At 42.5% G+C, this 27,366-nt stretch overlaps 2 protein-coding genes across 4 annotated transcripts; both read right to left on the bottom strand.

Annotated features, from left to right (window-relative positions):
* Positions 1-6,706: 6,706 nt before the first annotated feature.
* On the bottom strand, positions 6,707-10,238 carry LOC310986976 (uncharacterized protein). Of its 3 annotated transcripts, none has more exons than XM_083973112.1 (3): positions 10,181-10,238; positions 8,688-8,977; positions 6,707-7,045 (listed from the first exon to the last, which is right to left on the bottom strand). In XM_083973112.1, the coding sequence occupies exon 2, from the start codon at positions 8,954-8,956 to the stop codon at positions 8,711-8,713; it is 246 nt and encodes an 81-aa protein (XP_083829238.1). In that variant the 5' UTR covers positions 8,957-8,977; positions 10,181-10,238; the 3' UTR covers positions 6,707-7,045; positions 8,688-8,710. The 3 variants fall into 3 exon arrangements, with proteins under 3 accessions (XP_083829238.1, XP_083829239.1, XP_083829240.1); XM_083973113.1 differs by lacking the exon at positions 10,181-10,238 and adding an exon at positions 10,001-10,105; XM_083973114.1 differs by lacking the exon at positions 10,181-10,238 and adding an exon at positions 10,008-10,099.
* A 2,827-nt stretch (positions 10,239-13,065) lies between these two features.
* LOC310989344 (NACHT, LRR and PYD domains-containing protein 3-like) lies at positions 13,066-22,649 on the bottom strand (the record flags this gene model as incomplete). The annotated part of the gene is made up of 11 exons (XM_083976377.1): positions 13,066-13,631; positions 15,174-15,220; positions 15,355-15,528; positions 15,651-15,824; positions 16,591-16,764; positions 17,144-17,317; positions 17,405-17,578; positions 17,694-17,867; positions 18,003-19,863; positions 21,259-21,541; positions 22,608-22,649. 11 exons carry the CDS (start codon positions 22,647-22,649, stop codon positions 13,066-13,068), a joined length of 3,843 nt encoding a protein of 1,280 aa, XP_083832503.1.
* Positions 22,650-27,366: the final 4,717 nt, after the last annotated feature.

Raw genomic sequence — 27,366 nt, 5'->3', positions numbered from 1 at the left:
CGTAGTGACTGTCAGGGTGGGTGTGTGGGTGGGTGGGGGGGTTGGAGGTTCGACGCCGGCTGTGACCAACGCTATACGGCACTAATAACGTGAACAGATGTGGAGCGGCGCGGCCCAGGTTCGATCCCCGAGAGAATGGATTCAGAGTTGAGCTCCAGTCTGGTTGTTATGGGCCAATGTAACTCAAGAACTCAGTGTTTGCACAAACTGCTCTGAGAGGGGTGTGGTTGGTGTGTGTGTGTGTGTGTGTGTGTATGTGTGTGTGTGAGTGTGTGTGTGTGTGTGTGTGTGTGTGTGTGTGTGTGTGAGTCAGCGGTGGGAACGGCAGCAGAGAAGCAGCCTGAGCTGACGTCAGCTCCCTGAGGCCGAGCTCACAGACCAGTCAATGAAACATCAGTGTTTCTCCAACGTCTCCACATCTTGACTCAATTTCTCACAATCAAAAAAAAAAAAAAAAGACTCCAAAAAGAGAAAGAGAAGAAAGAAAAGACTCAACCTTCCACAGACGTGACATCACTTCCTGCGTTTGTGTCGTTACCATGACATGTTGTCAATAAAGTTGTAGTTCAGCTTTTAATTCAATGGAGAGAAGTTAAAAACTCATCATGAGACCATGAAGGCACCAAACTCGAATTGGGGGCGAGTTGATGATGTTGGCGTCCACCGTGGCTCCTGATTGGCTCATCAGTGGTGATGTAATCAGAGTGTCTTTGCTGCAGCAGAAAAAAAACGTTTATCTGTCTGTCAACTGTAAATGACAAAAATAGAAACAACACCAACATAAAAACTATAGAGATGGCCGACACAGAGCGCGACTCCTCCACCATCTTGACGGCTCCTGACTCCGCCCACTAACTCCCAGCTAATCCAGAAATGAGCAAAGGTACGGAGGCCCAGAGAGGTCACTGCCTGCTAACCTGAATACTTTATACCAGTGTATACCTCAATTCCCCGATATCTTATTTTATCTTAGTGACACTGTACTAATGGTCTTTTTACACCAGGTCCGTTTTTCTTGTATGCTTTTTTAAAAAAATCCATCATCCGACAAAAATTGTTTCGCACAGATGCCTTAAAGACTGAGTCTGATGCGTTTTCATTACTATACGTTTTTATTTTCTGTTCCAAAATCTGCAAAAGGAGACAAAAGTTGTCACGCAGTGTCTCACTTATTGAAAACAAAGAGAGAATGAAAACAATGTGTCCATCTAATCCTGAGAGGAAGCCAAGAGAAAGAGGAGTTTGACCTGCTTGTTAATGAGCATGTGATTGGTCAGAAAGGCTTTTAATAGATGCGTAAAACACAGGTAATCGAACCTGTTCCGAAAACTTTAATAATGGACGAACGTTTTGGAGTCAGTGTAAAAACATGATCGACACAACATGAGGTTGAATTTATTTTTAAAGGGACAATGAGGAGTTTGTTTTTGGTTCTAACAGAGTCTCATATTAATGTGGATGAATCTACGTTACCACTTGTTAACGGGTCCATTTAGATAAATATTAGATAATATATTATCTAATAATATTTAGATAATAATCGTTTTGTCTTTATAGTTATTTTGTTATTATTATTTAGTGGTCAATTCGCCCAGTATTTCCTAGTTTCAGTTTCCCGGACGCTGCCCGGCGGGTCATGGGAATAACGCCGCCGGATCGCTAGTTGGCATTGTTTATGGTCGGAACTACGACGGTATCTGATCGTCTTCCAACCTCCGACTTTCATTCTTGATGAATGAAAACATTCACAACACACAAGAATTTTCAAGAATTTGCGGAAGCTCATGGGAAATGTGGTGTGAAAACACTTTGCTTTCCTCATAGTCTCTTTATGCCGCAATTTTAGACGGAAAAAAAGGGACTTGGTGTTCAAAGGCCTTTAGATGTGATGAGACCGTTCATCATCTTCTTCCTGATGGTTGTCATCCTGGTCGACCTGAGTTCACATCAACAGTTCTCTGACTGTCTCTAGGTTCCACAAACATTCAGACATTTCCTGGTTCAGGTGTTTTTCCAGACTCGTTAAGAGTTAAAGGGACAACGAGGAGTTTTGGAAAAGCGAAGTGTTTTCACACTACATTTATGAGCCTCCGCGCACCGTGAAATTCTTTGACCGGCGCAAGACAGACTCATGTTTTCATTCATCAAGAATTAAAGTCAGAGGTTGGAAGACGATCACATACCATCGTAGTTCCGACCATAAACGGCGATTCGGCGGCGTTATTCTCATGACTCGCCACAAAACTGGTCGGCTCGCCCAGCATTTCCACCACCACTAATAATAACAAAATAACGATAGAGACAGAACGATATATTTATCGAAAATGGAGCCATTAACAAGTGGTAACGTAGATTCATCCACATTAACGTGAGACTTTTTAATAACCAAATAGAAACTCCTCGTTGTCCCTTTAAATAGTGAAAGAGTCAAAGTGACACAGCAGCTTGTTTCACTCCTGAAGCCACATCGTCCCAACACTGAGCCCAGAGCGGAGACCGTCATCACACATACCAGGGATTCTCTTCCCAGCACGTGTGTGTCTGTGTGCGTGTGTGTGTTGTGACAGTGTAATGACTACCACATGCTGCTGTGTTGTGTGTTTGTGTTGCAGTTTGTCTCCACCAGTCTGACTCAGGAGCGACACAATCCGACCTTCAGCGGCTGAAGCGCCTCTTTGTTCGGTGGCAGCGTCGATCCGAGCGGTCGCTGCTTCCGATCCGGTCCAGTCTGATCCGGTCCGGTCTGGGTGGTCTGTTGGTGTTTTGGGAGGGGACGATGCAGCACTGACAGGAACAGTTCTGCTGGGCTCTGGTTTTGGGGTAAACATCTGTGGCCTCGAGGCTCCTGCAGCTGGAGCGCGGCCACGCTGGTGAGGCCACCGCCGGGCCGCCAAGCCACGGTCGCTACGCTGCGCTACGCACAGAGCGCCAGCAGCATCGTCCGGGCTGGAACGTAAGTGGGTTTGACACCGACTGCGTTAGCTGCGTTTTGGCGGAACCAACCAGGGTTTAGTGAATTAGTTGTGGCTGAATGAAGGGAAGAGGGAGAGAGAGTCGGGATCAAAGTCAGACCGTGGGAGTTATAGCATCAAGCTAAACAGGCGGTCGCCACCACGGCAGCAGGGTGGTCCCACACCAGAGGGGTCAGCAGGTCAGAGCCAACCATCATCATCACAGCAGTGGTGAGGCGTTTCACACAACCTCTGAAAAGGTCTTGTGTACGGTGGCCCAGAGGACTCAGGTCCAACTGGATCGATGCTTTGGTTCTTCCAGGAACTCGTTGAGCTGCTTCAGTCAAAAAATGGACAAAGATACGGAGGCCCAGAGAGGTCAAATGGGGTCATTCCTATGTTCCCACAGCCCTATGTTCCCACAGCCCTATGTTCCCACAGCCCTATGTTCCCACATTTCTAACTTTTGTTGTCACTGAAAATTAGGCCCTATGTTCCCACAGCCCTTTGGTCCCACCATTGGTTGGGTTTAGGCAATGAAGAAAAGAGTTGGTTAAGTTTAGTAAAAAGACCCGGTAGAGGCTAGACAGGCCAGATAGATAGAGTCCAGATAGGTAGAGAGAGTCCAGTGGGAACATAGGGCCTAATTTTGAGGAAAACCTTAGAACTGTGGGAACATAGGGCCGTGGGAACATAGGGCTGTGGGAACATAGGGCTGTGGGAACATAGGCACGCTCCCGGTCAAATCATCACAAACTTATAGGAAACAGAGGCTTGCAGTGTTGGGAAAGTTCACTTTCTACATGAACTAGTTCAAAGTTAAAGGGATAGTTAAACATTTTGGCAAATTGGCCCATTGCCATAGTCCCTATAGTCATAGCAGTAGGTTTGTTACCTTTAATTGTCGGTGCAAGCTATTTTTAGAACGGCGGAGCAGAGCCGTGAGCTGCTCAGAGCTACGCTACGGAGGCTCATGGGATTTCTTGGTTTCCCTCATCAAATTCATCAAATACACAATCCAACAACTCCACAACGCTCTGGTGGACAAGTTGTGACCTGCACATTCACCACACTATGAGATAATAACACAACGTTACCAGACAGAGTTGTTTTAGAGGGAAATTCATGCAAAACCACTGATGCACGTTGCAGCAGTCTCTGCATTTACCTCTAAAACAACCGACAATGAAAGGTAACGAACCTACTGCTAAGACTATAGGGATTATGGCAATGGGCCAATTTGACAAAATGTTGAACTATCCCTTTAACCATCAACTTAACCTTTCACTTCGTGAGACTTTGTGTTCCAGCTCCGTTTACCAACATGTCGTCTTTCTATCTAGAAGGTAACAAACCCCTCGGTGTCTGTTTGAAGACATCTGACGTTGTCTGGTTTATGGGATGTAAACAGCCTAAACATTCTACGTTGCCGTGGCGATGCAGGGACAGGCAGAACTGCTGCAGGAGACAGTAAAAAGAAAATCTACACATTCATTCTGTTAGAGCTGAAATATTAGAAACTAGAGCTCCAGGTTGGATTTGACTGGAATCGTCCTTTAAGGCAAAAAGTTAAGCCTTTCAGACTCTCAGCGTTGCCATAGAGACTCAACCGCTCCAAAGTTCAATTATCAAGAAAATGGGAAACATAAATCACACACATTAGCGTTAGCAGTAGTTAGCCTCCGTCTGCAGCTCAGACGATCAATAACTCTGATCGTGTGAGATGAGAAAAAACTAATTGAATTCTGATTCAGCAAATAAACATGGAGATGACTATTGATTATTGAAGCTCGTTAACTCGTTGATTTTAGACACAGAACTGTTTTAACGACTCAGCAGTTTGAGCTTAGGGAGCAGAAGCAGCTGCTGTGAAATATAAACTTTATTTAACCAGGAAGTGACAGAGATCAGGAGAAACTTCAGAATAATGAAAAATGTTGAAAAACTAATAAGTGAAACAAACATTTCGGTAACCCTTTAATATACAGGTCATTAATTACATGATGTCAAGAAACAGCCTAGAAATAACGGTCAATTTCATAATAATGTCATGTTTTTCATAAGACAAAAGATTACAGATGCTTTTCATGCTTTGATTTTTTGGGAAAAACCATAATTTTTCTCCACCAAGTCGCTGCAATTGACTGTATTTCTGTGTAATTTCTACGCAGTCAATCGTTATTTCTTTGCCATATTTCTTGACATTACTATGAAATTGACCGTTATTTCTAATCTAGGCTATTTCTAGACATTATGATGACGCAGTTAATTGTTATTTCTTGGCATTATCATGTAATCAATGGCCTGTAAATTAAAGAGTTACCAATATTTCAGTGATTTAAACCTTCAAAGTTTCTTTTCACAGACACACGAAACAGATTCAATAAAGTAAATTCAGCCAGGTCTGTGAGCTTCACGTCCGACCAGAGCGACGCTGTGACGTCCCACGGTCTTTGAATGGATCTTTATCATCATGGTTGATGCTGTGAAAACCAAACAGGCTCCGCCATGGATATATATAAGAAGACAAGATGACTCACCCGCCGCTGCTGCCCAATGACACAGCGGCCGTCTTGGGACGGGCAACTCTCTCCCTCAGAGCACTAAGCCTATGCTGCATGTTCTGCTATAATAACCATAACTTGCTCAGTTTTTATCCGATTTCAAAACGGTTTGATTTTTTATGAACGTTTATGCAGTTATGATGCAGCATACTTAAAATCACGAATAATTTTAATCATGTACTTTTGTTTATAAAAGTAACATTATAGTGACATTATGCAGATAGTTAAAGTAATAGCTACATACTGATGTATTTTTCAGAGTTATGAATCGTTTTTTTAGTGCAGAGGACAGGACCACCCACCTGAACTAATGCAAGTGTCTGTGCGAATTGCCCGTTCCAATATGGCCGACTGTGAGCTTCGCCTGTGTGTAGTCCGATCCACCCCCTTGGGCTCCGCCCCCTGGTTCAGGTCAGCGGCCACTTTAACGAGCTGCCTGTGAACGCACCGTCTGTTTGAGGTGCGTTCAGGTGCACAGAACACCTTAAAGTTAAAGGGATAGTTCAACATTTTGGCAAATTGGCCCATTGCCATAATCCCTATAGTCATAGCAGCAGTAGGTTCGTTACCTTTATTTGTCGGTGTAAGCTATTTTTAGAACGGAGGAGCGGAGCGGCAGGCTGTTCAGAGCTACACTATGGAGGCTAATGGAATTACCACGAAAACGCTTTCGTGGACAAGTTGTGAGCTGCACATTCACCACGCTATGAGATAATAACGGAACGTTACGAGACAGAGTTGTTTTAGAGGTAAATTCATGCAAAACCGCTGATGCGCGTTGCGTTCAGGGACAGTTTTTCAGCAAGCAGACTCTGTATTTACCTCGAAAACGGCTCCGTTTCGTAACGTTCCATTATTATCTCATAGCGTGGTGATTGTGCAGGTCACAACTTGTCCACGAAAGCGTTTTGGAGTTTTGGGATTTTGTATTTGATGAGTTTGATGAGGGAAACCAAGAAATTCCATTAGCCTCCATAGTGTAGCTCTGAACAGCCTGCCGCTCCGCTCCTCCGTTCTAAAAATAGCTTACACCGACAAATAAAGGTAACGAACCTACTGCTGCTATGACTATAGCGATTATGGCAATGGGCCAATTTGCCAAAATGTTGAACTATCCCTTTAAGAGGTTTAAACTGTTACAGCAAACAGCCTTACATTTCCTCCTCCATGTTCCTTAATCAACTGATACTATTGATTGTTTGATTGGTTTATTGATCGATATATTTACTGTAAATCACAAGTGAGTCATGAATCAAACAACAAACGACTCTGTCCCTGCAGCGGTGAATAATTTAACATTGTCCATGTGAAGACACGAGGACCGGGGTCTGGGTAAGAGTCTGTGGTCCCGGTCCAGGTCTTAGTCCGGTCCTCGGTCCTGGTCTCTGTGGCGCAGCGCGGCCTCGGAGCGGACGGCGCTCTTCATGGTGGTCTGCAGCAGCCAGGTCAACAGGTGGATGGACACGAAGGCTCCGCCCCCGACCCACAGCCAGTTCCTCCGCAGCCACGACTGAGGCTTCATGACCCGGTCTGAGGGACAGGAAGTACAAACTCAACTTTATTCACAGCTCCACGGTTCACACCGACACCGGCTCAGAGATGCATTAATGCTACATTTATAAAATATAGCGGCTTGAAATGTTAGTATTTCCTTAAAATAATTGGTAATTTAGTCAATTTTCTTCTTTCTTTCTTTCTTTCTTTCTTTCTTTCTTTCTTTCTTTCTTTCTTTCTGTCTGTCTGTCTGTCTGTCTGTCTGTCTGTCTGTCTGTCTGTCTGTCTGTCTGTCTATCTATCTATCTATCTGATCCAGTAGAGCTTATATCTTGTCCTACAGCGACACCTTGTGGTCGTTACGGTAACTGCAGCTCTGACTCTGTGCTGTGTTGGCTGTTGTGGACCAGGGGTTGGAGGAGTCTTAGAGCAACACACTCAAACTTAAGAATAAAAGCTCTTTATCAACTTCCTCCCCCAGATGTTTCAGAGACTCCAGATGTGTCCTAGGTGTTAGGGTTTGACAGTAGGGGACGGCACTGAGGCGAGAGAGACGTGTGCAAAACTGTTAAGAGCAGAAGGACGTTCAACGTGGTTTTGTTTGATGATCTAATGATATTCATGTGAACAGAGCAGGACATGGAGCTGAGTTAAGGTGGAAATCACCAATTGGAAAGATTAGGAATTCAGACCCAATGCATATATTTTGTATTATTATATAGACTATTGTCAAAATATGGTTGAATATACACTCCCATCGACACTTTAACTCTTCATAGACACATTTCTAGGATATTTCTATGAGGATTCCTCTTCAGTGATTGGTAATTTTAATAAATTTGGAAGTGACGTCATCTAAAATTCAGTTTAGGGCTCAGAGTCCTGTTGTAACTCAGCTCTGAGACCGACACTTCAGATTCAGTCCTACACTTTGCTAAAAGTCTGAGTCAGACGCCTGATAACTAAGGCTGTCTTTACACTGCAGGCCTTGATGCCCAATTCCGATTTGTTGCCTATATCCGATTTTTTTGACTGTCTATTTAAACATGTTCTCTATCTGATAATCTGCATTTACACCTGCTGTGCTTGCATGAAACAACTCGCTGGAAATAAACTTGTGATTTTTTTTTTTTTAAGACGGGAGATTGTCACGTTATGATTCCATAATATTTTTAAACGAAGGTGAGTCTGGTGCTCAGAGTTTATATCCAACACGTCACTTACAAAGTGAACGTCTGTCCTTACAAAATAACGTTAGTGAAGTGGCTGTACACTACAAAAACTAAACACTGTAACTCCTGTGACAGTGACCACAGCTGGCCACAGTAGCCCAGGTCAGCCCCACGTGTCAATCACAGGCTACAGAGGTTCAGCGAGACACGCGAGCACGTGAATTAATATTATCATTGAAGACGTATGACACGCATTGCCAGGAGAGATCCGATCTGTCTGTTTAGACTGCAGACGTATTGGCAGAGATCCGATTTGTATCTGATTTATTTCCACATACAACGGGGGCCTGAATCTGATCTGATAATATCCGATTCAATGCGCATTTGTCCCGTTTACACATTCATGTTACAGATCCGATCTGAGCCACTTGAGAGGAAAAAATCGGAATTGGGCCACTTGAACCGTGCAGTGTAAAGACAGCCTAATAAACTTGATAAATTCGTACCTGGTTCTGGTTCTGGTTCTGGTTCACTTGGTCTTGGCTCCAGCAGCAGCAGCAGGAGCAGGAGGAGCAGCAGGAGGAGGAGGAGGAGCAGAGTCAGTCTTGGAGTTCAACACGTAGGTGACGATGCCGGGCTCGGGGATGAAGTCCTGTCTGGGCGGATGCAGCACGGGGCTCGACTTCAGGTTGTACCAGCCCCAGTGGATCAGACCCAGACTGGGAACCATCACAATCAGGACTTTGTAGTTCTGCCAGAACTGACGCACGCCCATGTCGGACCGAGCTGCTCCGAGCTGACACACACACACACACACACACACACACACACACACACACACACACACACACACACACACACACACACACACACACACACACACACACACACACACACACACACACACACAGACCAGTTTAGGTTTCAGTCCTTCGGTTATTTTTTGGTTTAACTTGTTTACCAGATTGTTTGGTTTGGTAAACTTTATTATCATCATGTCTTTGTTGTTATTCATTATTTATCATTGTACCTGTTATATTTTAGACTTAGAAACACTTTATTCATCCCAAAGGAAATTCAAGTATCCTGTAGCATATAGTATATAGTATATGGGCATAGTAGAGTAGAATAAAACAGAGATAAGAAAAGTAAGAAAAAAAAAACTACACAATATAAAGCCATATAAATTTCTGTACATCAATATGTTATGAGATAAAATACTAGACATAGAATAAATAGGAAAAAAAAACTGTACCAAAGTAAAGTTCCGGCTAATTCTGGCATGTTCACATTTGTTTAAATGTTTTTATTAATGTGCAATGTTCCCGATCCTTAAACCTTTAAATAAATAAAATAAATAGCCTATGCAAAATGTAGAAACTGTACAAATGGGTTATTTTCCTCTCTACTTGTAGTGTTTTGTTTTGTTTATCTTCCCACTTCCTGTTGTTCCATCTGATGTCTATGGTTTTTATTCTAGACCTATTACTGATTATTGTTATTACAGCCTAATGTTTATATTTATTACTGATTATTGTTATTATAGCCTAATATTTTTATTTATTACCTATTATTGTTATTATATCTAATGTTTTTATTTCTTTCATGGTCACTACTACTACTACTGTTCTGTGTCGATTTGGACGTTTTGTGAACTTTTTATTCTGTTGAAAGTCAAAAAAGAGTCTTATTGAGTCTTATTATGATTATTGTGTGTGTAACAGCTATCGATTATTTTCATCATCGATTGACAGTTATTTATATGTTAAATAATCTGATCGATCAGCTGTTAAACAACCGCAGCAGACTGTTTTATAACCTGCTACCTGGTGGTTCAGCTCTGACCTGCGACCAGTCTGTTTTATCTCTTCTGTCTCTCTGGTTCACGGAGCTCCAGCGGCTCAGACTTCTCCTTCACCTTCACCCGGGTTAAAACACATTATTAAACAAACCGGGTTAGAGTTAAAGTGACCCGTGCTAATAGAAGAGGACCGCTCACCTTCAGACTCCGGTACTACCGACCATGATACGAGACTGTCCTGGTCCTGACCCGGGATGAATAACAGCCTGACCCGGTTCTTCTACTAGCCTACTTCCCGTTTCATGGAGCATTACCGCCGCCTACTGAGCTGGAGTTTATTTTGCAGCCCGGACCCATTGTATTCCTAGGATTTCTTCTTTCTTCTTATAAGCGTTTAAAAAAATTCCTACCAAACCAACGTTAGATGCTACAGTTTTGAAACTTCACCACAATGTAGCCCCAATACTGCTGAAACTTTTGTTGATTTAGACTCAATACAAATTATGAAGTCCATCACTCTTTATCTTTCAATAACTGTAAAACTTTTAAAATGAATCTCCTCCCACAATTTATATAGTATTTTTAATTTCTTAAAATATACTAAATAAACATCATTTAAATACTTTTCATTTGTTTTCTTTTTGTTTTTGGGGTTTGTAGCCTGTAGGCAACATTGTAGGCCTACCATAGTGAAAAAGACGTTTTTTTTTTTTTTTTTTTAATCATAATTCATTTCATAAACATCTATGTAAAATATGAAATAGCTTGAACTCGTTATAATTCATGCAGTTTGTAATTTAAAAGATGTTCTGTAATTTTCTCTAGGCTAATGCGGCACGGTGGCACAGTGGTTAGCACTGTTGCCTCACAGCAAGAAGGTCCTGGGTTCGAATCCCGGGCCGCCCAGGGCCTTTCTGTGTGGAGTTTGCATGTTCTCCCCGCATGTTCTGCATGTTCTCCCCGTGTCTGCGTGGGTTTCCTCCGGGTACTAAAAACATATCGCTAGGTAAATCCTCCAGTCGGCGCCACTGACCAAAGGCACTGGCTCATAATCTGGAGTTGGTCCCCGGGCGCTGCACCACGGCTGCCCACTGCTCCTCAGGGATGGGTTAAATGCAGAGAAAGAATTTCACTGTACTAGCTGTATATGTGACAAATAAAGTACCTTTACCTTTACAGTGTTGCAACAGGTGAAAGGGGAAAATGTTGTTTTCAGACTGGTTTAGTGGAGCAAAATGGCAAACTTCCTTTGAAAAAGTCTGCAAAAAAGGGGTTTCAGTATGGCTTAAAGCATTGCTATTGGTTCTCTATGGTCTTCCTTCCTTCTTCTTTTTTAAATTTTTTTATTTTTTAAAATAATTACATGAAATGGATGCATTGTGGAGATGTGACAGGCCAAAAATTGGTATGTTTCCTGACGGCAACACTGTAGATGGTTAAACACTTCCAATTAAACTCAAACAGATGCTTCTTCAACTCGACTCTCAGTAGGTTTTATAAATTAAACACTACTTTTCTCCTCACCACTGACGGCTTCAGTAGTGTACCACTCTGGTGCACACTTCAAAAGATTTACACACTCTGTGAAATAACACACTTACATGTAAATGTTTGCAGTGAGATGGATTTATGTGCAAACTCTAACCACATCACACCTTACGCCCGATGGCCTCACTGAGGTGTAACCTGAGTCCTGTTAATACTGTAAGTGGGGGTTACAGGCAGAGAATAAAACCAAAAAACAAGAATGTGTAGGCTACTTCAAAGGTGTGATCTAGTTCAGGCTGAAAGGATAAAAAACAAATATTATTTATGAATAAATAAACACATTTTTAAGTTTTAAAATGTCTATTATTCGTGAAATGTTCAGTAAAAGTGGTGAAAAGGTTTAAAACAACCAATTAAAATACATTGATGATTTTACAACATGTTTTACTGTCAGGCATCAGACAGGACACCTAAAGACGTTAACTTTGGGCCCAAAACTTTGTCTCCAAGGCTGAAAGTCAAAGGTTTGAGATGGAAGTCAAGCAAACAACACCTACTTCCTCCTCTGAAGTGAATAACAGTTGAATGACAGTAAAAATGAATGGATATTATTTAAAAGATTTGTTTTTTTCTCTTTCTTTACTAAAAATAAAAGAACAGTACAATCATGAGGTTGGACAAAAAGATTTATAATGAAATAGCTGACAAGGTATTAATCAGGAGAAATTATAGGAATAAAAAAATAATAACAATAAGAAAACAAACAAAGAATACATACATCTAAATAAACAAAACAAAAAAAACATTGGTCATGTAGAAATCTGTACATTCATTATTGTCAAACATTTGTCGTAATATTAAAGAAACAGTTAGTTTTTTGGTATTTTTGAGAGACTTGAAAAGATAACTGAATTCAAATAAAAATCCCTTAAACTTTGGTTTGGTTTTGAGAAATCTGTGTTTGTGTATAAAGTGGCACAGCAGCGTGCGGTCCTGCAGCGAGAGAATCCGGTTAATTTTCAAAATAAAACACAGCGATTGACAAATGCAATGATGTGAACGGGAGGGCTCCGGCTCGCACATGATTTCCGTTGCTCGGAGCTTCGCTGCGATTGCGCTGCCGGTTTACAGTGCCCGCACGCCCCCTGCAATGGCCATGCGCCCCCCTAGCCAGTTTGTAGCCTACTCGCCGCACTTAGCACAGACAGCAAAAAAAGCCTGACATGCATCCAGTGAAGGCACTTTTTGGATTGTAATTTAAAAGTCTGTGACGAAAAAAGAAAGAGACATTTTATTAAGTTTTTATTTGATTAAGTGGATTTTGTCTCGTCTTTTTTCGTCAACAAAAAATGTGTGTTAATTTCGTCACAGTCAGTGTTTAAGGGCATTGATTTCGTCTCTTCTTCGTCATGAAAAAAACCATTGTTGACGAATATTTTTCCGTCTCATCTCGTCTGACGAAATTAACACTTCACTGAAATGTTAATGTGTTTGACGGCTTCAGAGGACGTCAGAATCGCTCAGGGGTGTGCTTCTTTGGAATCAGGAGCAGCTACATTATGACGTAGAGGTGTTTGTGTACATTCTGGTCTTTCTTACAGTGAACACAGAGACACTGAAGATTCCTCGAGCGTAAACCTGAACCCTGGGTACAGAGGTTCAGTGAAGGTGGTGTTGAAGGTGTGGAGGTGGATCAGTTGTTCTTCAGAGAGGACTCTGTAGAAGGACAGGGTCCCGGCAGGACAGTCCACATACACTCCTACTCTGAAGTGTATGTTGTTGGCGAGCAAGGGGGTGAAGAGAGAGGAGAAGTATTTGTTGCGGATTATCGTTTTGTTGTGACGGGCAGAGAAACTGTCACTGTCGGTGTAGGTCAGACTCCAGGACTGATCATTGCGTCCAAACACACAGTCGTTCCTGTCTCCTTTCCTTTTGATTCCCCTGTAGGCCACTGACAGATAAATCCTCCGTGTTAACTCCACCTCCCAGTAGCACCGTCCGGTCAGAGCCTCTCTGCACATCAGCTGAAGCCACAGGTCGAACCTGTCGGGGTGATCAGGATACGGCTGCTCCTTCGCCACCACCATCCCCGTCCTGTTGTTGTCGGACAGCCTGAGGTTCCTGTGAACTGTGTTCGTGTCCAGAGTCAGTTCACAGGCGTCTGATGGAGAGAACACAACACAGCTCATGCAAACTGAGAGTTGTCTGCAGATAGAGAGGAGCTCTGGCTCAATTCAAATACTTCCATGAGTACACTGTCATGTAGTCAGGCTTGGGGAGTAACGGACTACATGTAACGGCGTTACGTAATCAGGATACAAAAAAAGGGTAACTGTAGTCCGTTACAAGTACAGAAAAAAAACCTGTAATCAGATTACCGGTACATTTGATAAAAACGGAGATTACTTGTCTGATTACTTCACATTTTAAAAATCAACCACAGGCTATAGAGCGGCCGTAGAAGCCACTCGCCGTCTCGTTGTAGTTTCAGAGGTGAGGCACACAGACACAGCACCTCTGCCTCTTCTGCCCGTACGGTGTGTGTGTGGCTGAGGCTACGCTGCCTCATTCATTGCGTAACTCTACTGAGTGTGAGCGGCACGTAAGTTCACGTTGCTTTCGTGAATTGTAAACAAAGACGGCCCCTCGGTTTTAGCGTCCAGCAGTTTAGCGGCTAATTCAACAGCAGTGATGGATAACTGTACCGGAGAGGCTCAACAACTTAATGAGCTTCATTTGAGGAATAAACGGCAGCTTTTACCTGACGGGAGACCGACGCCTGAGCTACGGTAGCTAACAGCTAACAGGTTATTTCTCTCTCTCTCCCTCTCTTCTTTACACACACACACACACGCGCACACACACACACACACACACACAGCCCAGGTTGTCTGTCATATCTGTTGTAACTTAAACCTTGTAATACTAGCTTGTTGAGTACAGTTAACATTATTGTTGCTTCGGTTTGAGTGTGTATTAACTCGTGGTTTGTGCCGCGGCTGTCACTAATGTTGATAAAGTGATGATTTACAATCGAGAGTTTATCCATTGTGTTTTATTTTGAAATTTAGCGGATGCTCGGTGCGTTTCATTTCCTGTTTCCTCTGCGTGGATTGATGCGTGATGGCTGCGTGACTGAATTTGCATGTTTGGTATTAAAGTTATCCAAAAGTAACTAAATGTAATCCGTTACATTACTTTAATTTTGTGGTAATTAGAGTAAGTTACTAATTACATTTTCTAACAGGTAACTTGTAATTGTACTGGAATACATTTTTAAAGTAACCCTCCCAACCCTGCATGTAGTATACTACTTACTTCAGTAGTGCGTAGCGTTGTCTCAAATCGAATACTGTCGTTGAGCTAACAATTGTAATGGTTGCCAACGTCTTCTTGTTTTGGACTGCCATTGTCATCCATCAACACATCTACAATTTATTTTTTGCCTGTGTGGGCCACCTGTCAGCTGGCTCCTCTTACTAGTATGGTGATTTACATATATTATAATCTGAGGGTGGGACGTATCCATTGCTCCACCCTCAACTTTGACTCTTTTGAGTGCTGAAGGTACTTGTGGCACACTGAATTTTGCCATACTTGTCAGTGTGAACGCACTTACATACTCAAATTAGTCAGTTAAAGTATGGAAGTATTTGAATTAAGGCACAGCAAAGGTCTTTAATTCAAACAAGGACACACTCACATTTCCTCAGACCAGGTTTCAGCCTCTGTTCTCCACCCTGCTCCAGCCTGGAGGAGGAAACAGGGTCAGAATGAACCTTCAGAAGAATCCAGAGCCTTCACTCTGGCCAACACCATCATAACCTTCAACTTCAGTTCTCAAACATATGACTTCATTTCAACACATCAGTATTTGTTCCTACCTGAGTGTCTCCAGTCTCCAGTCTGGATCGTCCAGTCCAGCAGACAGCAGCTTCTCTCCTGAGGCTCCTGGATGGTTGTAGCTCAGGTCCAGCTCTCTCAGATGGGAGGGGTTGGCGCTCAGAGCTGAGGCCAGAGAAGCACAGCCTTCTGGTGTGATCAGACATCCTGACAACCTGCAGAGACACACATAGATCCTGTTTATCAGAGGGCATCCTTCTTTTTCCTGTTTCGTTGGCGTGAATTTGTCAATTAGAATAAATAGTCATCAAGTAAAACGCTGAAGTTGTCTCCTGACCTTAGAGTCTCCAGTCTGCAGTGTGTACTCTTCAGTCCAGCAGAGAGCAGTTTCACTCCTGTGTCCTGCAGGTCGTTGTTACTCAGGTCCAGTTCTGTCAGACTGGAGGCCTGGGAGCTGAGGACTGAGGACATAGCTTCACAACATTTCTCTGTGAGTCTGGTTTGATCCAACCTAATACAGAGAAAATTACATGATTTGAATTTATTGTCTAAGAATAGTATGACAAAGTTCAGCATTTATCAATTCCACTTAGCTGAGAATGGTCTAGACTCAGCAAATTACTGAAAACGCAGTGTAAAGAAGAAAGGGGCGCACATTATTTGTAATGAATAAGTTGATGATATGATGGTAATGATGATTATTAGTATTTAAATATACTGTATTTATCTATTCATCCCAAAAAATGTTTTACCCTAATTTCAAAGCAATGACATTCAAAAACAATCTCCCAAAGTTTCACAGTCCAGATAATTGAGAAAAGGCACGTAAATGATGATTAAAGTTGACTTGCAACTTAAACCCTCTGAAAATGAGTGTTGCTTAGGTGCAAAACATGAAGTATCTCCTGAACCGTTCATGACAGAGACGAGCTGTAAACTGCATCTGAATCGCGGGATTCTCTGCTTTCCGACGGTCATTGTCGGAATGGTGCCTCTATGACGAGAAGGGACGGGTACAGAAACAGATGCTAAACCGAGTAGCATCGACGCTAACAGAGCGTAGCATCAATGCTAAACCCAACGTAGCATCGATGCTAAACCGAATGTAGCATCGATGCTAAGCCGAACGTACACGCTTGCACATGTTTTACAAAATGTCAACAAACACTTCAAATGTTTTGTTTCATCTGTAGGAAATCTGGTGACACCAGAGTGTCAAGACTGCTTAGTTTACTCAGCTGGGTCATTTTAATAATGGCATTAAAGTCTGTTCTGACCTGAGAGTCTCCAGTTTACAGTGTGGACTCTTCAGTCCAGCAGAGAGCAGCTTCACTCCTGAGTCCTGCAGGTTGTTGTTACTCAGGTCCAGTTCTGTCAGACTTGAGGACTCAGAGCTGAGGACTGATGAAACCTCCTCACAACAGTCCTCTGTGAATCTGTTTTGGTTCAAACTAATGAAAACAATAGGAAATAAAAACAATCAAGGATTAATGTTATATATCATCCAGAGGACGTATATACTACTAATCTGTCTGTGGTCAAAATATAAGATCACTTATAAAACTTCGCTTTGTGTGGAGTGAACTGAAGGGTCGGCACTTCACAGTCATTAGCTCTACATGTGGTGAGCGATGAGTGGAAACTATCAGGCTGTCCTAGCACCATGATTCTTTGGTGTGAAGAGTCAGACCACCTCCCCTTAGCTTACTGGCTAATGAAGCTACTCTGTCGGCCTGAGGTCCTCACGTTACATTAAGAAGCTCTCCACAGTTTTATTTGTTGATGAGGGAGTGAACATTTACTAGCAAAAGCATTTAAGTCTGTCCTGACCTGAGAGTCTCCAGTTTACAGTGTGGACTTTTCAGTCCAGCAGAGAGCAGCTTCAGTCCTGAGTCCAGCAAATCGTTGTTACTCAGGTCCAGTTCAGTCAGACTAGAGGACTGGGAGCTGAGGACTGAGGACAGATCTTCACAACATTTGTCCACGAGTCTGGTTTGATTCAAGCTAATAAAAATAAACACATTTCTTTTATTGACTTTATGTTTTACTGCATCATCCCAGATATATTTAATGTCAGGTCACTGATCTGACCTGAGAGTCTCCAGTCTACAGTGTGGACTTCTCAGTCCAGCAGAGAGCAGCTTTACTCCTGAACCTCTCAGGTCGTTGAAACTCAGGTCCATTTCAGTCAGACTAGAGGACTGGGAGCTGAGGACTGACGAGAGCTCCTGACAGCATGTCTCTGTGAGTCCAGTTTGATTCAGCCTGAAAAATTAAATACTTAATTTTGTTTACTTTAAAGTTACGAATATGTTCAGCATCAACAACAAAGAAAAAACAAGAAGAATACATTTCTATCAGATGGTTAAAGTCATCTAACCTTAGAGTCTCCAGTCCACAGTGTGGACTCTCCAGTCCAGCAGAGAGCAGCTTCACTCCTGAGTCCTGCAGGTTGTTGTTACTCAGGTCCAGTTCTTTCAGACCAGAGGACTGGGAGCTGAGGACTGACGACAGAGCTTCACAGCTTCTCTCTGAGAGGTTACAGCTGCTCAGGCTGAAGGAGGTATAACATGATAAGGACACTAACACGGTTCAAACAGCTGTGTGAGTAACACATTGCTATAATAATCATGCATTAGGGTCTGTTGTGTGAGGTCAGATGACACGACTACAAAGTTGCTACACTTACAGAGCTCTGTTGGAGACTTTGACCACTGGCAGCAGCCTCAGAAGAGCCTCCTCTGAAGCAGAGTATTTCTTCAGGTCAAACACGTCCAGATCTTCTCCAGATGACAGTAAGATGAAGACCAGAGCTGACCATTGAGCAGGACACAGTTTATCTGTGGAGAGACGTCCTGAGCTCAGGGACTGTTGGATCTCCTCCACTAGAGAACGATCACCTAGTTCATTCAGACAGTGGAACAGGTTGATGCTTCTCTCTGGAGACAGGTTCTCACTGATCTTCTTCTTGATGTACTGGACTGTCTCCTGATTGGTCCGTGTCCGTGATGTTCTTTGGTTTTTCGCCAGATCTCGTAGGAGACTCTGATTGGTTGGCAGCGAGAGGCCCAGGAGGAAACGGAGGAACAGGTCCAGGTGTCCATTCGGACTCTCCAGAGCCTTGTCGATAGCAAACTCATGGACTTTGGTCACCGATGTTTTGCTGAACATCATTTTCACGTGTTCACCACACGATTGTCCAAGCTCAGACATCACATTCTTGTTTCTGTTCAGGAGCGACATCTCTACGTAGAGAGCAGCCAGAAACTCTTGAACACTCAGATGGATGAAGCTGAACATCTTGTCTTCATCATTTCTCCTCCCACGTTCCTCTTTGAAGATCTCTGTGAAGACCCCTGAGCACACTGATGCTCCACTCACATCAATGCCACTCGCTCTTAGGTCTGTATCATAGAAGATCAGGTTGCCCTTTCCCAACTCATGGAAAGCAAGTTTTGCTAATGACCTAATGTACTTAATACATTTCTTCTGGTCATACCTCTCTTTCGTCTGATGAATCTGAAACAACAGGAACTCTGTGTACATCTCAGTCAGGGTCTTGGGCAGCTCTCCTCCCTCTCTGGTCTTCATCACTTCCTCCAGAACTGTAGCAGTGATCCAGCAGAAGACTGGGATGTGGCACATGATGTGGAGGCTTCGTGATGTCTTGATGTGGGAGACGATCTTTCTGGCCTGCTCCTCATCTCTGAACTTCTTCATGAAGTACTCCTCCTTCTGTGGGTCAGTGAACCCTCTGACCTCTGTCACCATGTCCACAAAGTCAGAATGGATCTGATTGGCCGCTGCTGGTCGTGTGGTTATCCAGAGACGAGCAGAGGGAAGCAGGTTCCTCTTGATCAGGTTGGTCAGCAGCACGTCCACTGTGGTGGACTCTGTCACATCTAAGTCTGGCTCCTGGATTTTACTGGTGGAGCAGTCCAGTTGAAGGCGACTCTCGTCCAGTCCATCCAAAACAAACAGGAGTTTGAATTTGCTCTTGTCGTAGTTGGTGTTTCCTGACGACTGCAAAGTTGTAAAGATGTGATTGAGAGCTTCTTGTTTGATGTCTCTGGTCTCTCTGATACATTCATGAATGAGCCCTGCCAAACTAAACTTTTCTTTCTTCCGTAAATTTAATTGGCGGAACGTGAATGGGAAGATGAGGTGCACATCCTGATTGGCTCTCTCTTCAGCCACATCCAACACAAACTTGCGGACAAGAAATGTTTTGCCGATTCCAGCAATTCCATTGGTCAGCACTGTTTTTACGGGCCTATATCCTCCAGTGGGGCATTTGAACATGTCACTGGGTAAAATTGGGTTTTCCATCTGTGGTAGTTTGTCAGCCATCTCAATGAGTCTAACCTCGTGCTGTGTGTTGATATGTGTGTCGCCACCGGCCGTGATGTACAACTCTGTGTAGACGTCGTCCAGACGCTGCTCATCCTTCTTCTGCGCCCACCCCTCCTGTGCACACATGAATTTATCCTGAAGGTTTGACCGAAGCAGCTGTTGGTAATAAGACACGGGCCGTGGTTCTGGTACTGGCACTATCACATCTGTGTGAACAAAATGAAGAAATTGCAAAAATCATTTGTTCAAGGAAAAAAAAAATGTATTTGTGGAGACCCCTGCATAGTGTGATGTTGTCACATCCTCATGCTGTCACATGCTCTTTGCTTTTTGTGTCACTAGTTTACTCAAAATCATCCGACATTTGTCACTATATTTTAAATTTGTCTCAAATGTATAATATAAATAAAACCGCTCTTAACGCCATCACTTTAATCCAAGGCAGATAAATAATATGTGTTTTTAATGTAATCTGGTTGCATAAAATTTGTCTCAGAACTACGGAAGTACAGTTGCCAGCTGTATTTAGCCACCAGTTATCATAATGAAATAATGATGATTATAATCATGATTACCAGTTAGGAAGTTAAAACAAACATCATCCTGCAGCCCAAACCTATGGTGGCCCCGAGGGTTCAATACACTGAAACTTAAAAAAAAAAAAAACACACACACACAAACATGCCATGAATTCAGAGAACATTGTGGTGGAAATTTACTGATACCAACATTCTTTGTTATTAAAAAAGAATGTTGGTGAAGTGAATTAGTTTTTTGAAGTATCTGTAGCTTGAACCTTGTAGTAAACCTATAATGTCCACTAGAGGTAACCACCTGAGCCCTGACTGCAATACACCTGGGGTGAGGTAAAGGACAACTTGATGAACCCTTGATCTAGGTTGTAAATTCCTAAAGTTAAAACAATAAATGGGGTTGCCACAACACCATTTAGGGACATCTGTCTGTTGAGTATTGCACTCTGATCGTTTTATTGCCTAGCAGAGCTCTTCTTATGACTGGGAATACGATGACCAGAGGCATAGGATCGAGTATAAGAAGGGGCTGCAACCACTGGTCAGTGGGCACAACCCTGAGCTAACCCTACATCACACTGTCACATAGACAGTGAATTGAAAGTGAACTGTTTACCTTCAGTCTGAGACGACGGCTGTCTGCTCTGTCCGACATCACCAACAGTCACTGAGACACACGCAGACAGTTACAACTACATTAGACTTAAAACTTATTATAATGTAAATAATTTAAATTTCGTCATGCTTTTTATTAAAAATATCAGTGTTTTGTGTTGATGGTGAAATTATTTAATTTGATACATTTAACTGGCAGTAGCTGCACCATTTATTGACATGTGAGTCTAAAACTACAATATATTGATCAACGAGGTGTATTAGGAATTTATAAATTACAGTGAAATTTATAAAATACTTGTATGTAACAACCATATGAATTTACTCTTAGCTACTTTACCGTATGCATAGCTGTATTACTTAAGGTATTATTGCGCTGCACAGGCTTTTTCCCTGAACATCTAAATAAATGTAAAGCTTCAGGAAGTAGAGATCATGACCAACCTTCTCCTTCTGAGCTGATGTCTGACAGACTCTGCACCAGATCCTTTCTGTTGATCTTCTCTAAAACCTTCTTCATCACCTCCAGAGCTCCATTACATCCACAGGTCTGCACCATCAGATCCACTGTGTCCCGTCGCTCCGCCCTCTCCAGCTTGGACGCTTTGATGGTGTGGTAACCCTCCAGGACGTCGGGCTGCTGCAGGTACCATTTGAAGTCCTTGAATTCCCCGTCTCTTAAATCCTCCAGGGTCTTCAAGAGTTCCTCCGCCAGCATGGTGCCACCCTGGTACAATCAGGAAGTGGTGTCAACCTGCTCTGAGGGCTGGACAGGATTTTGAATTGGTCAGTGCTTTTAAGGCAAAATAAACAGCCCAACGTACGCCTGGGTCCTCAGACCATATACCTCCACAAACAACCACAGTATTGATCTAGATATGGTCATGTGCACCTAATCCAGGCTGAAGTACCAGGTAACAAACATGTGGACCCAGATTTGTTTTGAAGTCTCACATTTTTAAGAGAGACATCTTTGTTAAATCACCACCAAAAGGTAAGTGATCATTCTAAAGCAGATTCATTCAACAACAAGGTCCTTCATGATGTCTGATTATGTTAAATTAAAGTTAAAATAAAGTCTGTGCAGCGCTCTACAAAAGCGAATCAGCAAAAACATCAAACGTTAATTTATATATCCAATCACTGTGGACACATTACACTCAAAACAAGAGATGTCTAACTATCGGTGGTGCTAGAAGAAAAATCAGAGCCACCAAAGCCATAGAGGTTAATTCAGAGTGGAGCATGAAGATCTGACAAGTTGCAAGTTGTTGACATGAAAATACGACTAAAAACAACAGTTTTACCCCTGAGAAGTTGCATTGATTCAGCAGGTACCATGCTGCTTTCAGCTGAGACCTGACAGTATACAATAAACAGACCACCCAATATCACATGACAGCTGTATCCACACCACAGGCTGATGAATAAAATGAAAAAAGACTCGGTAACACTTTACAATAAGCGTCCTCTAATTAACGTTAGTTAGTACATTATTAAGCATTAACACATAAACTAATGTGTTAATTAATGCTGAGTAATGCATACATAATGATAACTAATTACATTTTTCAACTTTTATTATTACTTAATAATGTATTGACTAACTTTGAGTAGTAAACATAAATTAACTGCTTCCTAATAGGCTACATTAATTAATGTGTTTCCTAATCCTAAGTAATACATAATAATGATTGTTAATATATCTGTAAATAGTTAATTATTGCTTAATAATGTACTAACTAACGTTAATTAAGTGACCCTTATTGTAAAGTGTTACCAAAGATTCTTACCCTGACCCAGAAGATTTGGAGAATATCAGCGGCTGCCGACATTGCGACTGCTGCATTTAAATCAGTTACAGTATAGAAAATGAGGAAAGATGTGAATTTCCCACTTCAGCTTCTTCAGGTTCCTCTTTTTATGAGAGTTCCTGAAATCAGACACATGACGTCAATACAAATGCAGGTTCAAGGTTCAAGGACAACTTTATTATTTCTGAGGGAATTTGTTATTAGCCAGCAATTATGTTTTATCCCTGTGTTCAGGAAACACTAGTCTGTTACCTTTCCCACATAGCAAACCTGCCCCTGATTTCTCAGATCCACGTCTTGAATTTGGGCTCAATGTTCTTGGTCAAACAGCTGCACTTAAATGTGAGTGGTTTTAAAGAGACAAATTAAACACAAATTAATCAGCAGATTACTGGATTAAAGGGTGAATTTTATTTGTTGGGTTCAGAAACTAACAGGAACAACAGGAAACTAGAAAATTTCCTCTCGGGAAATTTTGAATGGGCCGCGGGGCTACTGCCGGTTGTGCCATCTCTGTCAACATGGGAATCAAACCCACGATCTTAAGGTCAAGACAGAGCTGATCAGACAGACACATGATCATCTTTCTATAAGCACTGATATGGAGGAGCTGTAATCACATTAGGTTACCTGTGTGTGTGTGTGTGTGTGTGTGTGTGTGTGTGTGTGTGTGTGTGTGTGTGTGTGTGTGTGTGTGTGTGTGTGTGTGTGTGTGTGTGTAATCACATGAAGTTACGTGTGTGTGTGTGTGTGTGTGTGTGTGTGTGTGTGTGTGTGTGTGTAATCACATGAAGTTACCTGTGTGTGTGTGTGTGTGTAACTGTAATCACATGAAGCTGGTTCTAGAGTCTGTGTGTGTGTGTGACTATGAGCTGCATCCTGTGTCAGTCTGATTTAGCTGTGTCTCTGTTTATAAACATTTAAACGAGCGCCAGGTGGATTGTTTATGAAGTTAACGAGCTCTGGCCTGAGGATCAAAGAGGTTACCACGGCGATAGGGGCCCCCGCAGGCTGAGACCATAGACTGTAAAAAGAATGGACGTAGCGTCCGTGACGTCACCCATTGGTTTTGGGGAGTCTGTTTTGTGCCGCTACTACGGGGGTTTGAGCTGCGCCATGTTGGATTCTACTTTCCATATTTGGAGCGGTGCGGCCGTTGGCCGGCCGAGAGCCCGCCCACTGGCCTCGAAGCAGCGGTCGCCGGACCTGTCACTCAACGGTTCTGCGCCCTGATTGGCCAGAACTTTAAACCTAATAATAGTAAAACGGTAGAGTTTAAAAAAAATTCACCCCCCTCAGAGTGTGTGCGGGGGTAGAAACTATCGATTGAGACCAAAAAAATAAAATGTACCAGGCTGTAAATATGTTTTTTTAAGCTGTAAAATCGGCTATTTTAACATGGGGCTCGATTGGAGTTGCTCCCTTCTGGAGCCAGCCCCCAGCGACAGCCGGGGGGATTGCAGCTTTTTGAATGCGGAAGTGAGCTTCACTTCTCAGACCGACAACTGCCCCCTTGGCTGAGACAGACAGAAACATGGAGAAAAAGAGCCATTTTCTGCCTCTGCACCGGTCTCACATTTAGGCTTCGGGTGAGAAAACGGTAACTCCTATCAGAACAAAACACAGATCAACATTGCTCTAAGGACTTCCTGAAAATTTTGGTACGAATTGGTGTTTCTACAGTAAATATTTTGGCGACGCTGGCAGTTTTAAAACATCAGGCCGTTCTGCTTCTCTCAGAAAATATTTGTATTGGACTCAATGAGGAGCAGAGGCAGACGTGGCCGCACTTAGAGGCTCAGAGTTTAAATTCTGTAAGTCTCTCTGATATTTTGAGCAGATTAAGAGATCGAGGATGAGCTCGTCTACAAACGTGGCGGAAATTATGTGTGTAGAGTGTAAATTGTGGCCGTTTGGAGTTTGGAAAGAGAAAAAATCTGGAGTTTTTCTGGCATCTCTCCCACTCTAACCGATGATGTCACGCGCTCTGACACGAACATTCCGTCCAATACACACCCATTATAATCTCATAATTTCTCCAAAAATTATCATGATGTAGGGACTCAGCCCAGTCAAAATGGAGCCTAAGACTGCATGGCTCCTTTGTCTCCCAAACAAAGGAAACCCTCTGAACTCAGCCTCCCAGCGTCCTTCACCTCTTCACACCTAGGTGTGAAACCTCCACTACTGACCCACCATTGGTCAGGTATGGCCCCAGGACCTGTGAGGTCACAGGCCATATAAAAGGAGAAGTGCCCTTCTCCTCTCTCTCTTCGCGCTCTCTTCTCAGTGGTTCTCAGAAGGAGCTGCCGCTCCTCTGGGTTCCCTCTCTTCGCTCTCTTCTCTTGCCCACTCTTCAGAAGGAGCTTCCGCTCCTATAAGCTCCTCACCTGGAGCTACTGCTACAACTCTCCCACCTCCGTGAGGTCTGCACAAGGTAGGCGCCTACACTGGAGCAACCCTTGGCAGCGACGCGAGTGCCTACCAACGGATTAAAGAACAGAACCAACTAGTACGACACAAAGGTCTGCTAGTTGAGTCAACGGAACCACAACGCCAAGCAGAACAACCTGCAAGGAGAAGGACTCTCCTCAACGGAACTCAACTACACAGCCAGGACGGCTGTAGTTCACTGGACAAAGACACAATCACTGGACTTAACTTCCACAACAGGACCGGCAAAACCCTGCAACCGCAGGAATCCCCGCCAGCACCGGGACTTCTCACCTTCATGTGACTTGGTAACGTAACTGGGCCTAGTTAGGATTACCTTGCACCTTGACTAAGCATAGAATACTTCAACCATGCCAATGTATGTATTGATTGAAATCAGTTTAAATACTTGAGCTTTGTTGTTGTTATTTGTTGTTGTCAGTTAGAGCCTGATCTTCACTTAAGCATATGTTTAGTTTGTGACTTGAATGTTGAACAAAGGACACACCTTTGTTCACCTCCCCCACATCTTGGAGGCCATTTGGTTGTAACTCCCTTTGTCTCAGGACAAAGCAACCATCCTCCATCTTTTCCATTGTCTGAGATCACACTTCACACCTCACAGACACATGGTCACTGACACATAGCCATACACTCTCACCAACACACACACACACACACACACACACGTGTACCTAGTGTATTTAGCTTGTCTTAGTTTTATGTTTTGTTATTCCATTTTCTAGATGTGTCCAATAAACTTCCTTGAAACTTTACTCGTCTGTTAATGTTGTACAATAGTGAGTATGCCAACCTCTACGCAGTAGAACTTCTAAATCCTTCAACTTTGCAGCTATTGATAATGTTAATGTTTATAATTATTAATTTAATCATTAAACAAGGTTCTATATTAATAGTTAGCACACCCTTATGAGACTGATTTTGGTACATTGGCTGTCTGGTGCCCCGAGGTGGATTTAATAAAATTAAATCCCATTAATAATTTTTATAGTAATTATTAATATTTTGGTATTGATATTTTACTAATTTGATAGCCAATAACCCTCTTAATAATAACTTTACTTATAGTTGGTATAACCCCAACATAAATGGTGCTTCCGTTGTGAGGCATCTAAATAGTTCTTAACACCTTTCTTATAAGTTGTGTTAGAGCACAACATTAAATGGTGCCCCCTTTGTGAGGCATCATAATAAATCTTAAATACATTTTCTTATAGTTGGGCTAAACCCCTACAATGGTCATTGAACAGGGATTGATCAAAAACTATATGACCTATCAAAACGTGGAGTAATACGACAATACACAAGACTTGTGTCTACTGTTTAAAGTTTAAATGGAGTCTCTAGGTGAAAGTATGCCTGAGAAGTAGACGTTTGTTAAACTCCAATGATTGGTCTTTTTCGCTCTTTTTTTTCCGCCCGTCCCATTGACTTCAATGCAAAATTTTGCGTAGTTTTTCGCGACTTACGTCGCGAAAAATTCGTACACTGTTGAGAAAAGTAATAGCCCACCGATCCCGATCAGGACGCATGTTTTGATATCTAATAATATCTTCGAGTTGCAGGACTAGTAGCGAATCGAAAAGCGTCCGGAAGATGAAAAATAATAAGAAAAAATCCACACAATAACAGTAGTGCCCGGGCTTTGCCCGGGCACTACTGTTTTATACTGTTTTATGTGTATTTCATAGCTGTTGGGACCAGTGCCCGGTGCGATTGCCCGCGGCCCTAATGACAGAAACTAAATCTAAATTACAGGATTTCTATGAATTGATTTGAAAAACTCCTCTCAGGTTTAATACAGGGAACTGATACCATAGGTTATTGATGACCATTTTGAACACAGATGACTTCAAAGCTATACATTGTGTAATTTATTTGGCTGATTATTGGCAAAAATCATATATTACTTTCATAAATACATATTTACTAAAATGTAATTACATCTGCATACAAATGGAAGCTTTCTCGTAGGCTTAGAATGAGTTAATAATAGAGGCTGCCATATTGTGTTGCCATCTTTAAATACGTTTGCAGAAATGGGACAAACTTGGTCCGCCTTTTGCGTTTTACCTGAAGTTGCTGAAAGACAGTGAATGTGAAGCAACCAGAGGCGGTGCTGCTTGTGAAAGTGCTGGATTTGAACCTGCTTAGCGCTCTAGTGATTCTGACTCACTTTAAATAGAGGAACACACACATCCTTTGCCCCATGAGAGGAAAACCATGCCAGCAAAGAAAAGAAAAAGACTCAATGACTGCCGACAACGTGATAAAACAAGAGTAA

Source organism: Trachurus trachurus (genome assembly GCF_905171665.1).
Source record: "Trachurus trachurus genome assembly, chromosome: 1".
Lineage (NCBI taxonomy): Eukaryota > Metazoa > Chordata > Actinopteri > Carangiformes > Carangidae > Trachurus > Trachurus trachurus.
The sequence above is the reverse complement of the archived record's forward strand: the minus strand, read 5'-3'. Positions and strand labels throughout refer to the sequence as shown.

Coding starts and splice junctions, on each gene's coding strand:
- LOC310986976 (XM_083973112.1), bottom strand. CDS start 8,956: ATGGGCGTGCGTCAGTTCTGGCAGAACTACAAAGTCCTGATTGTGATG.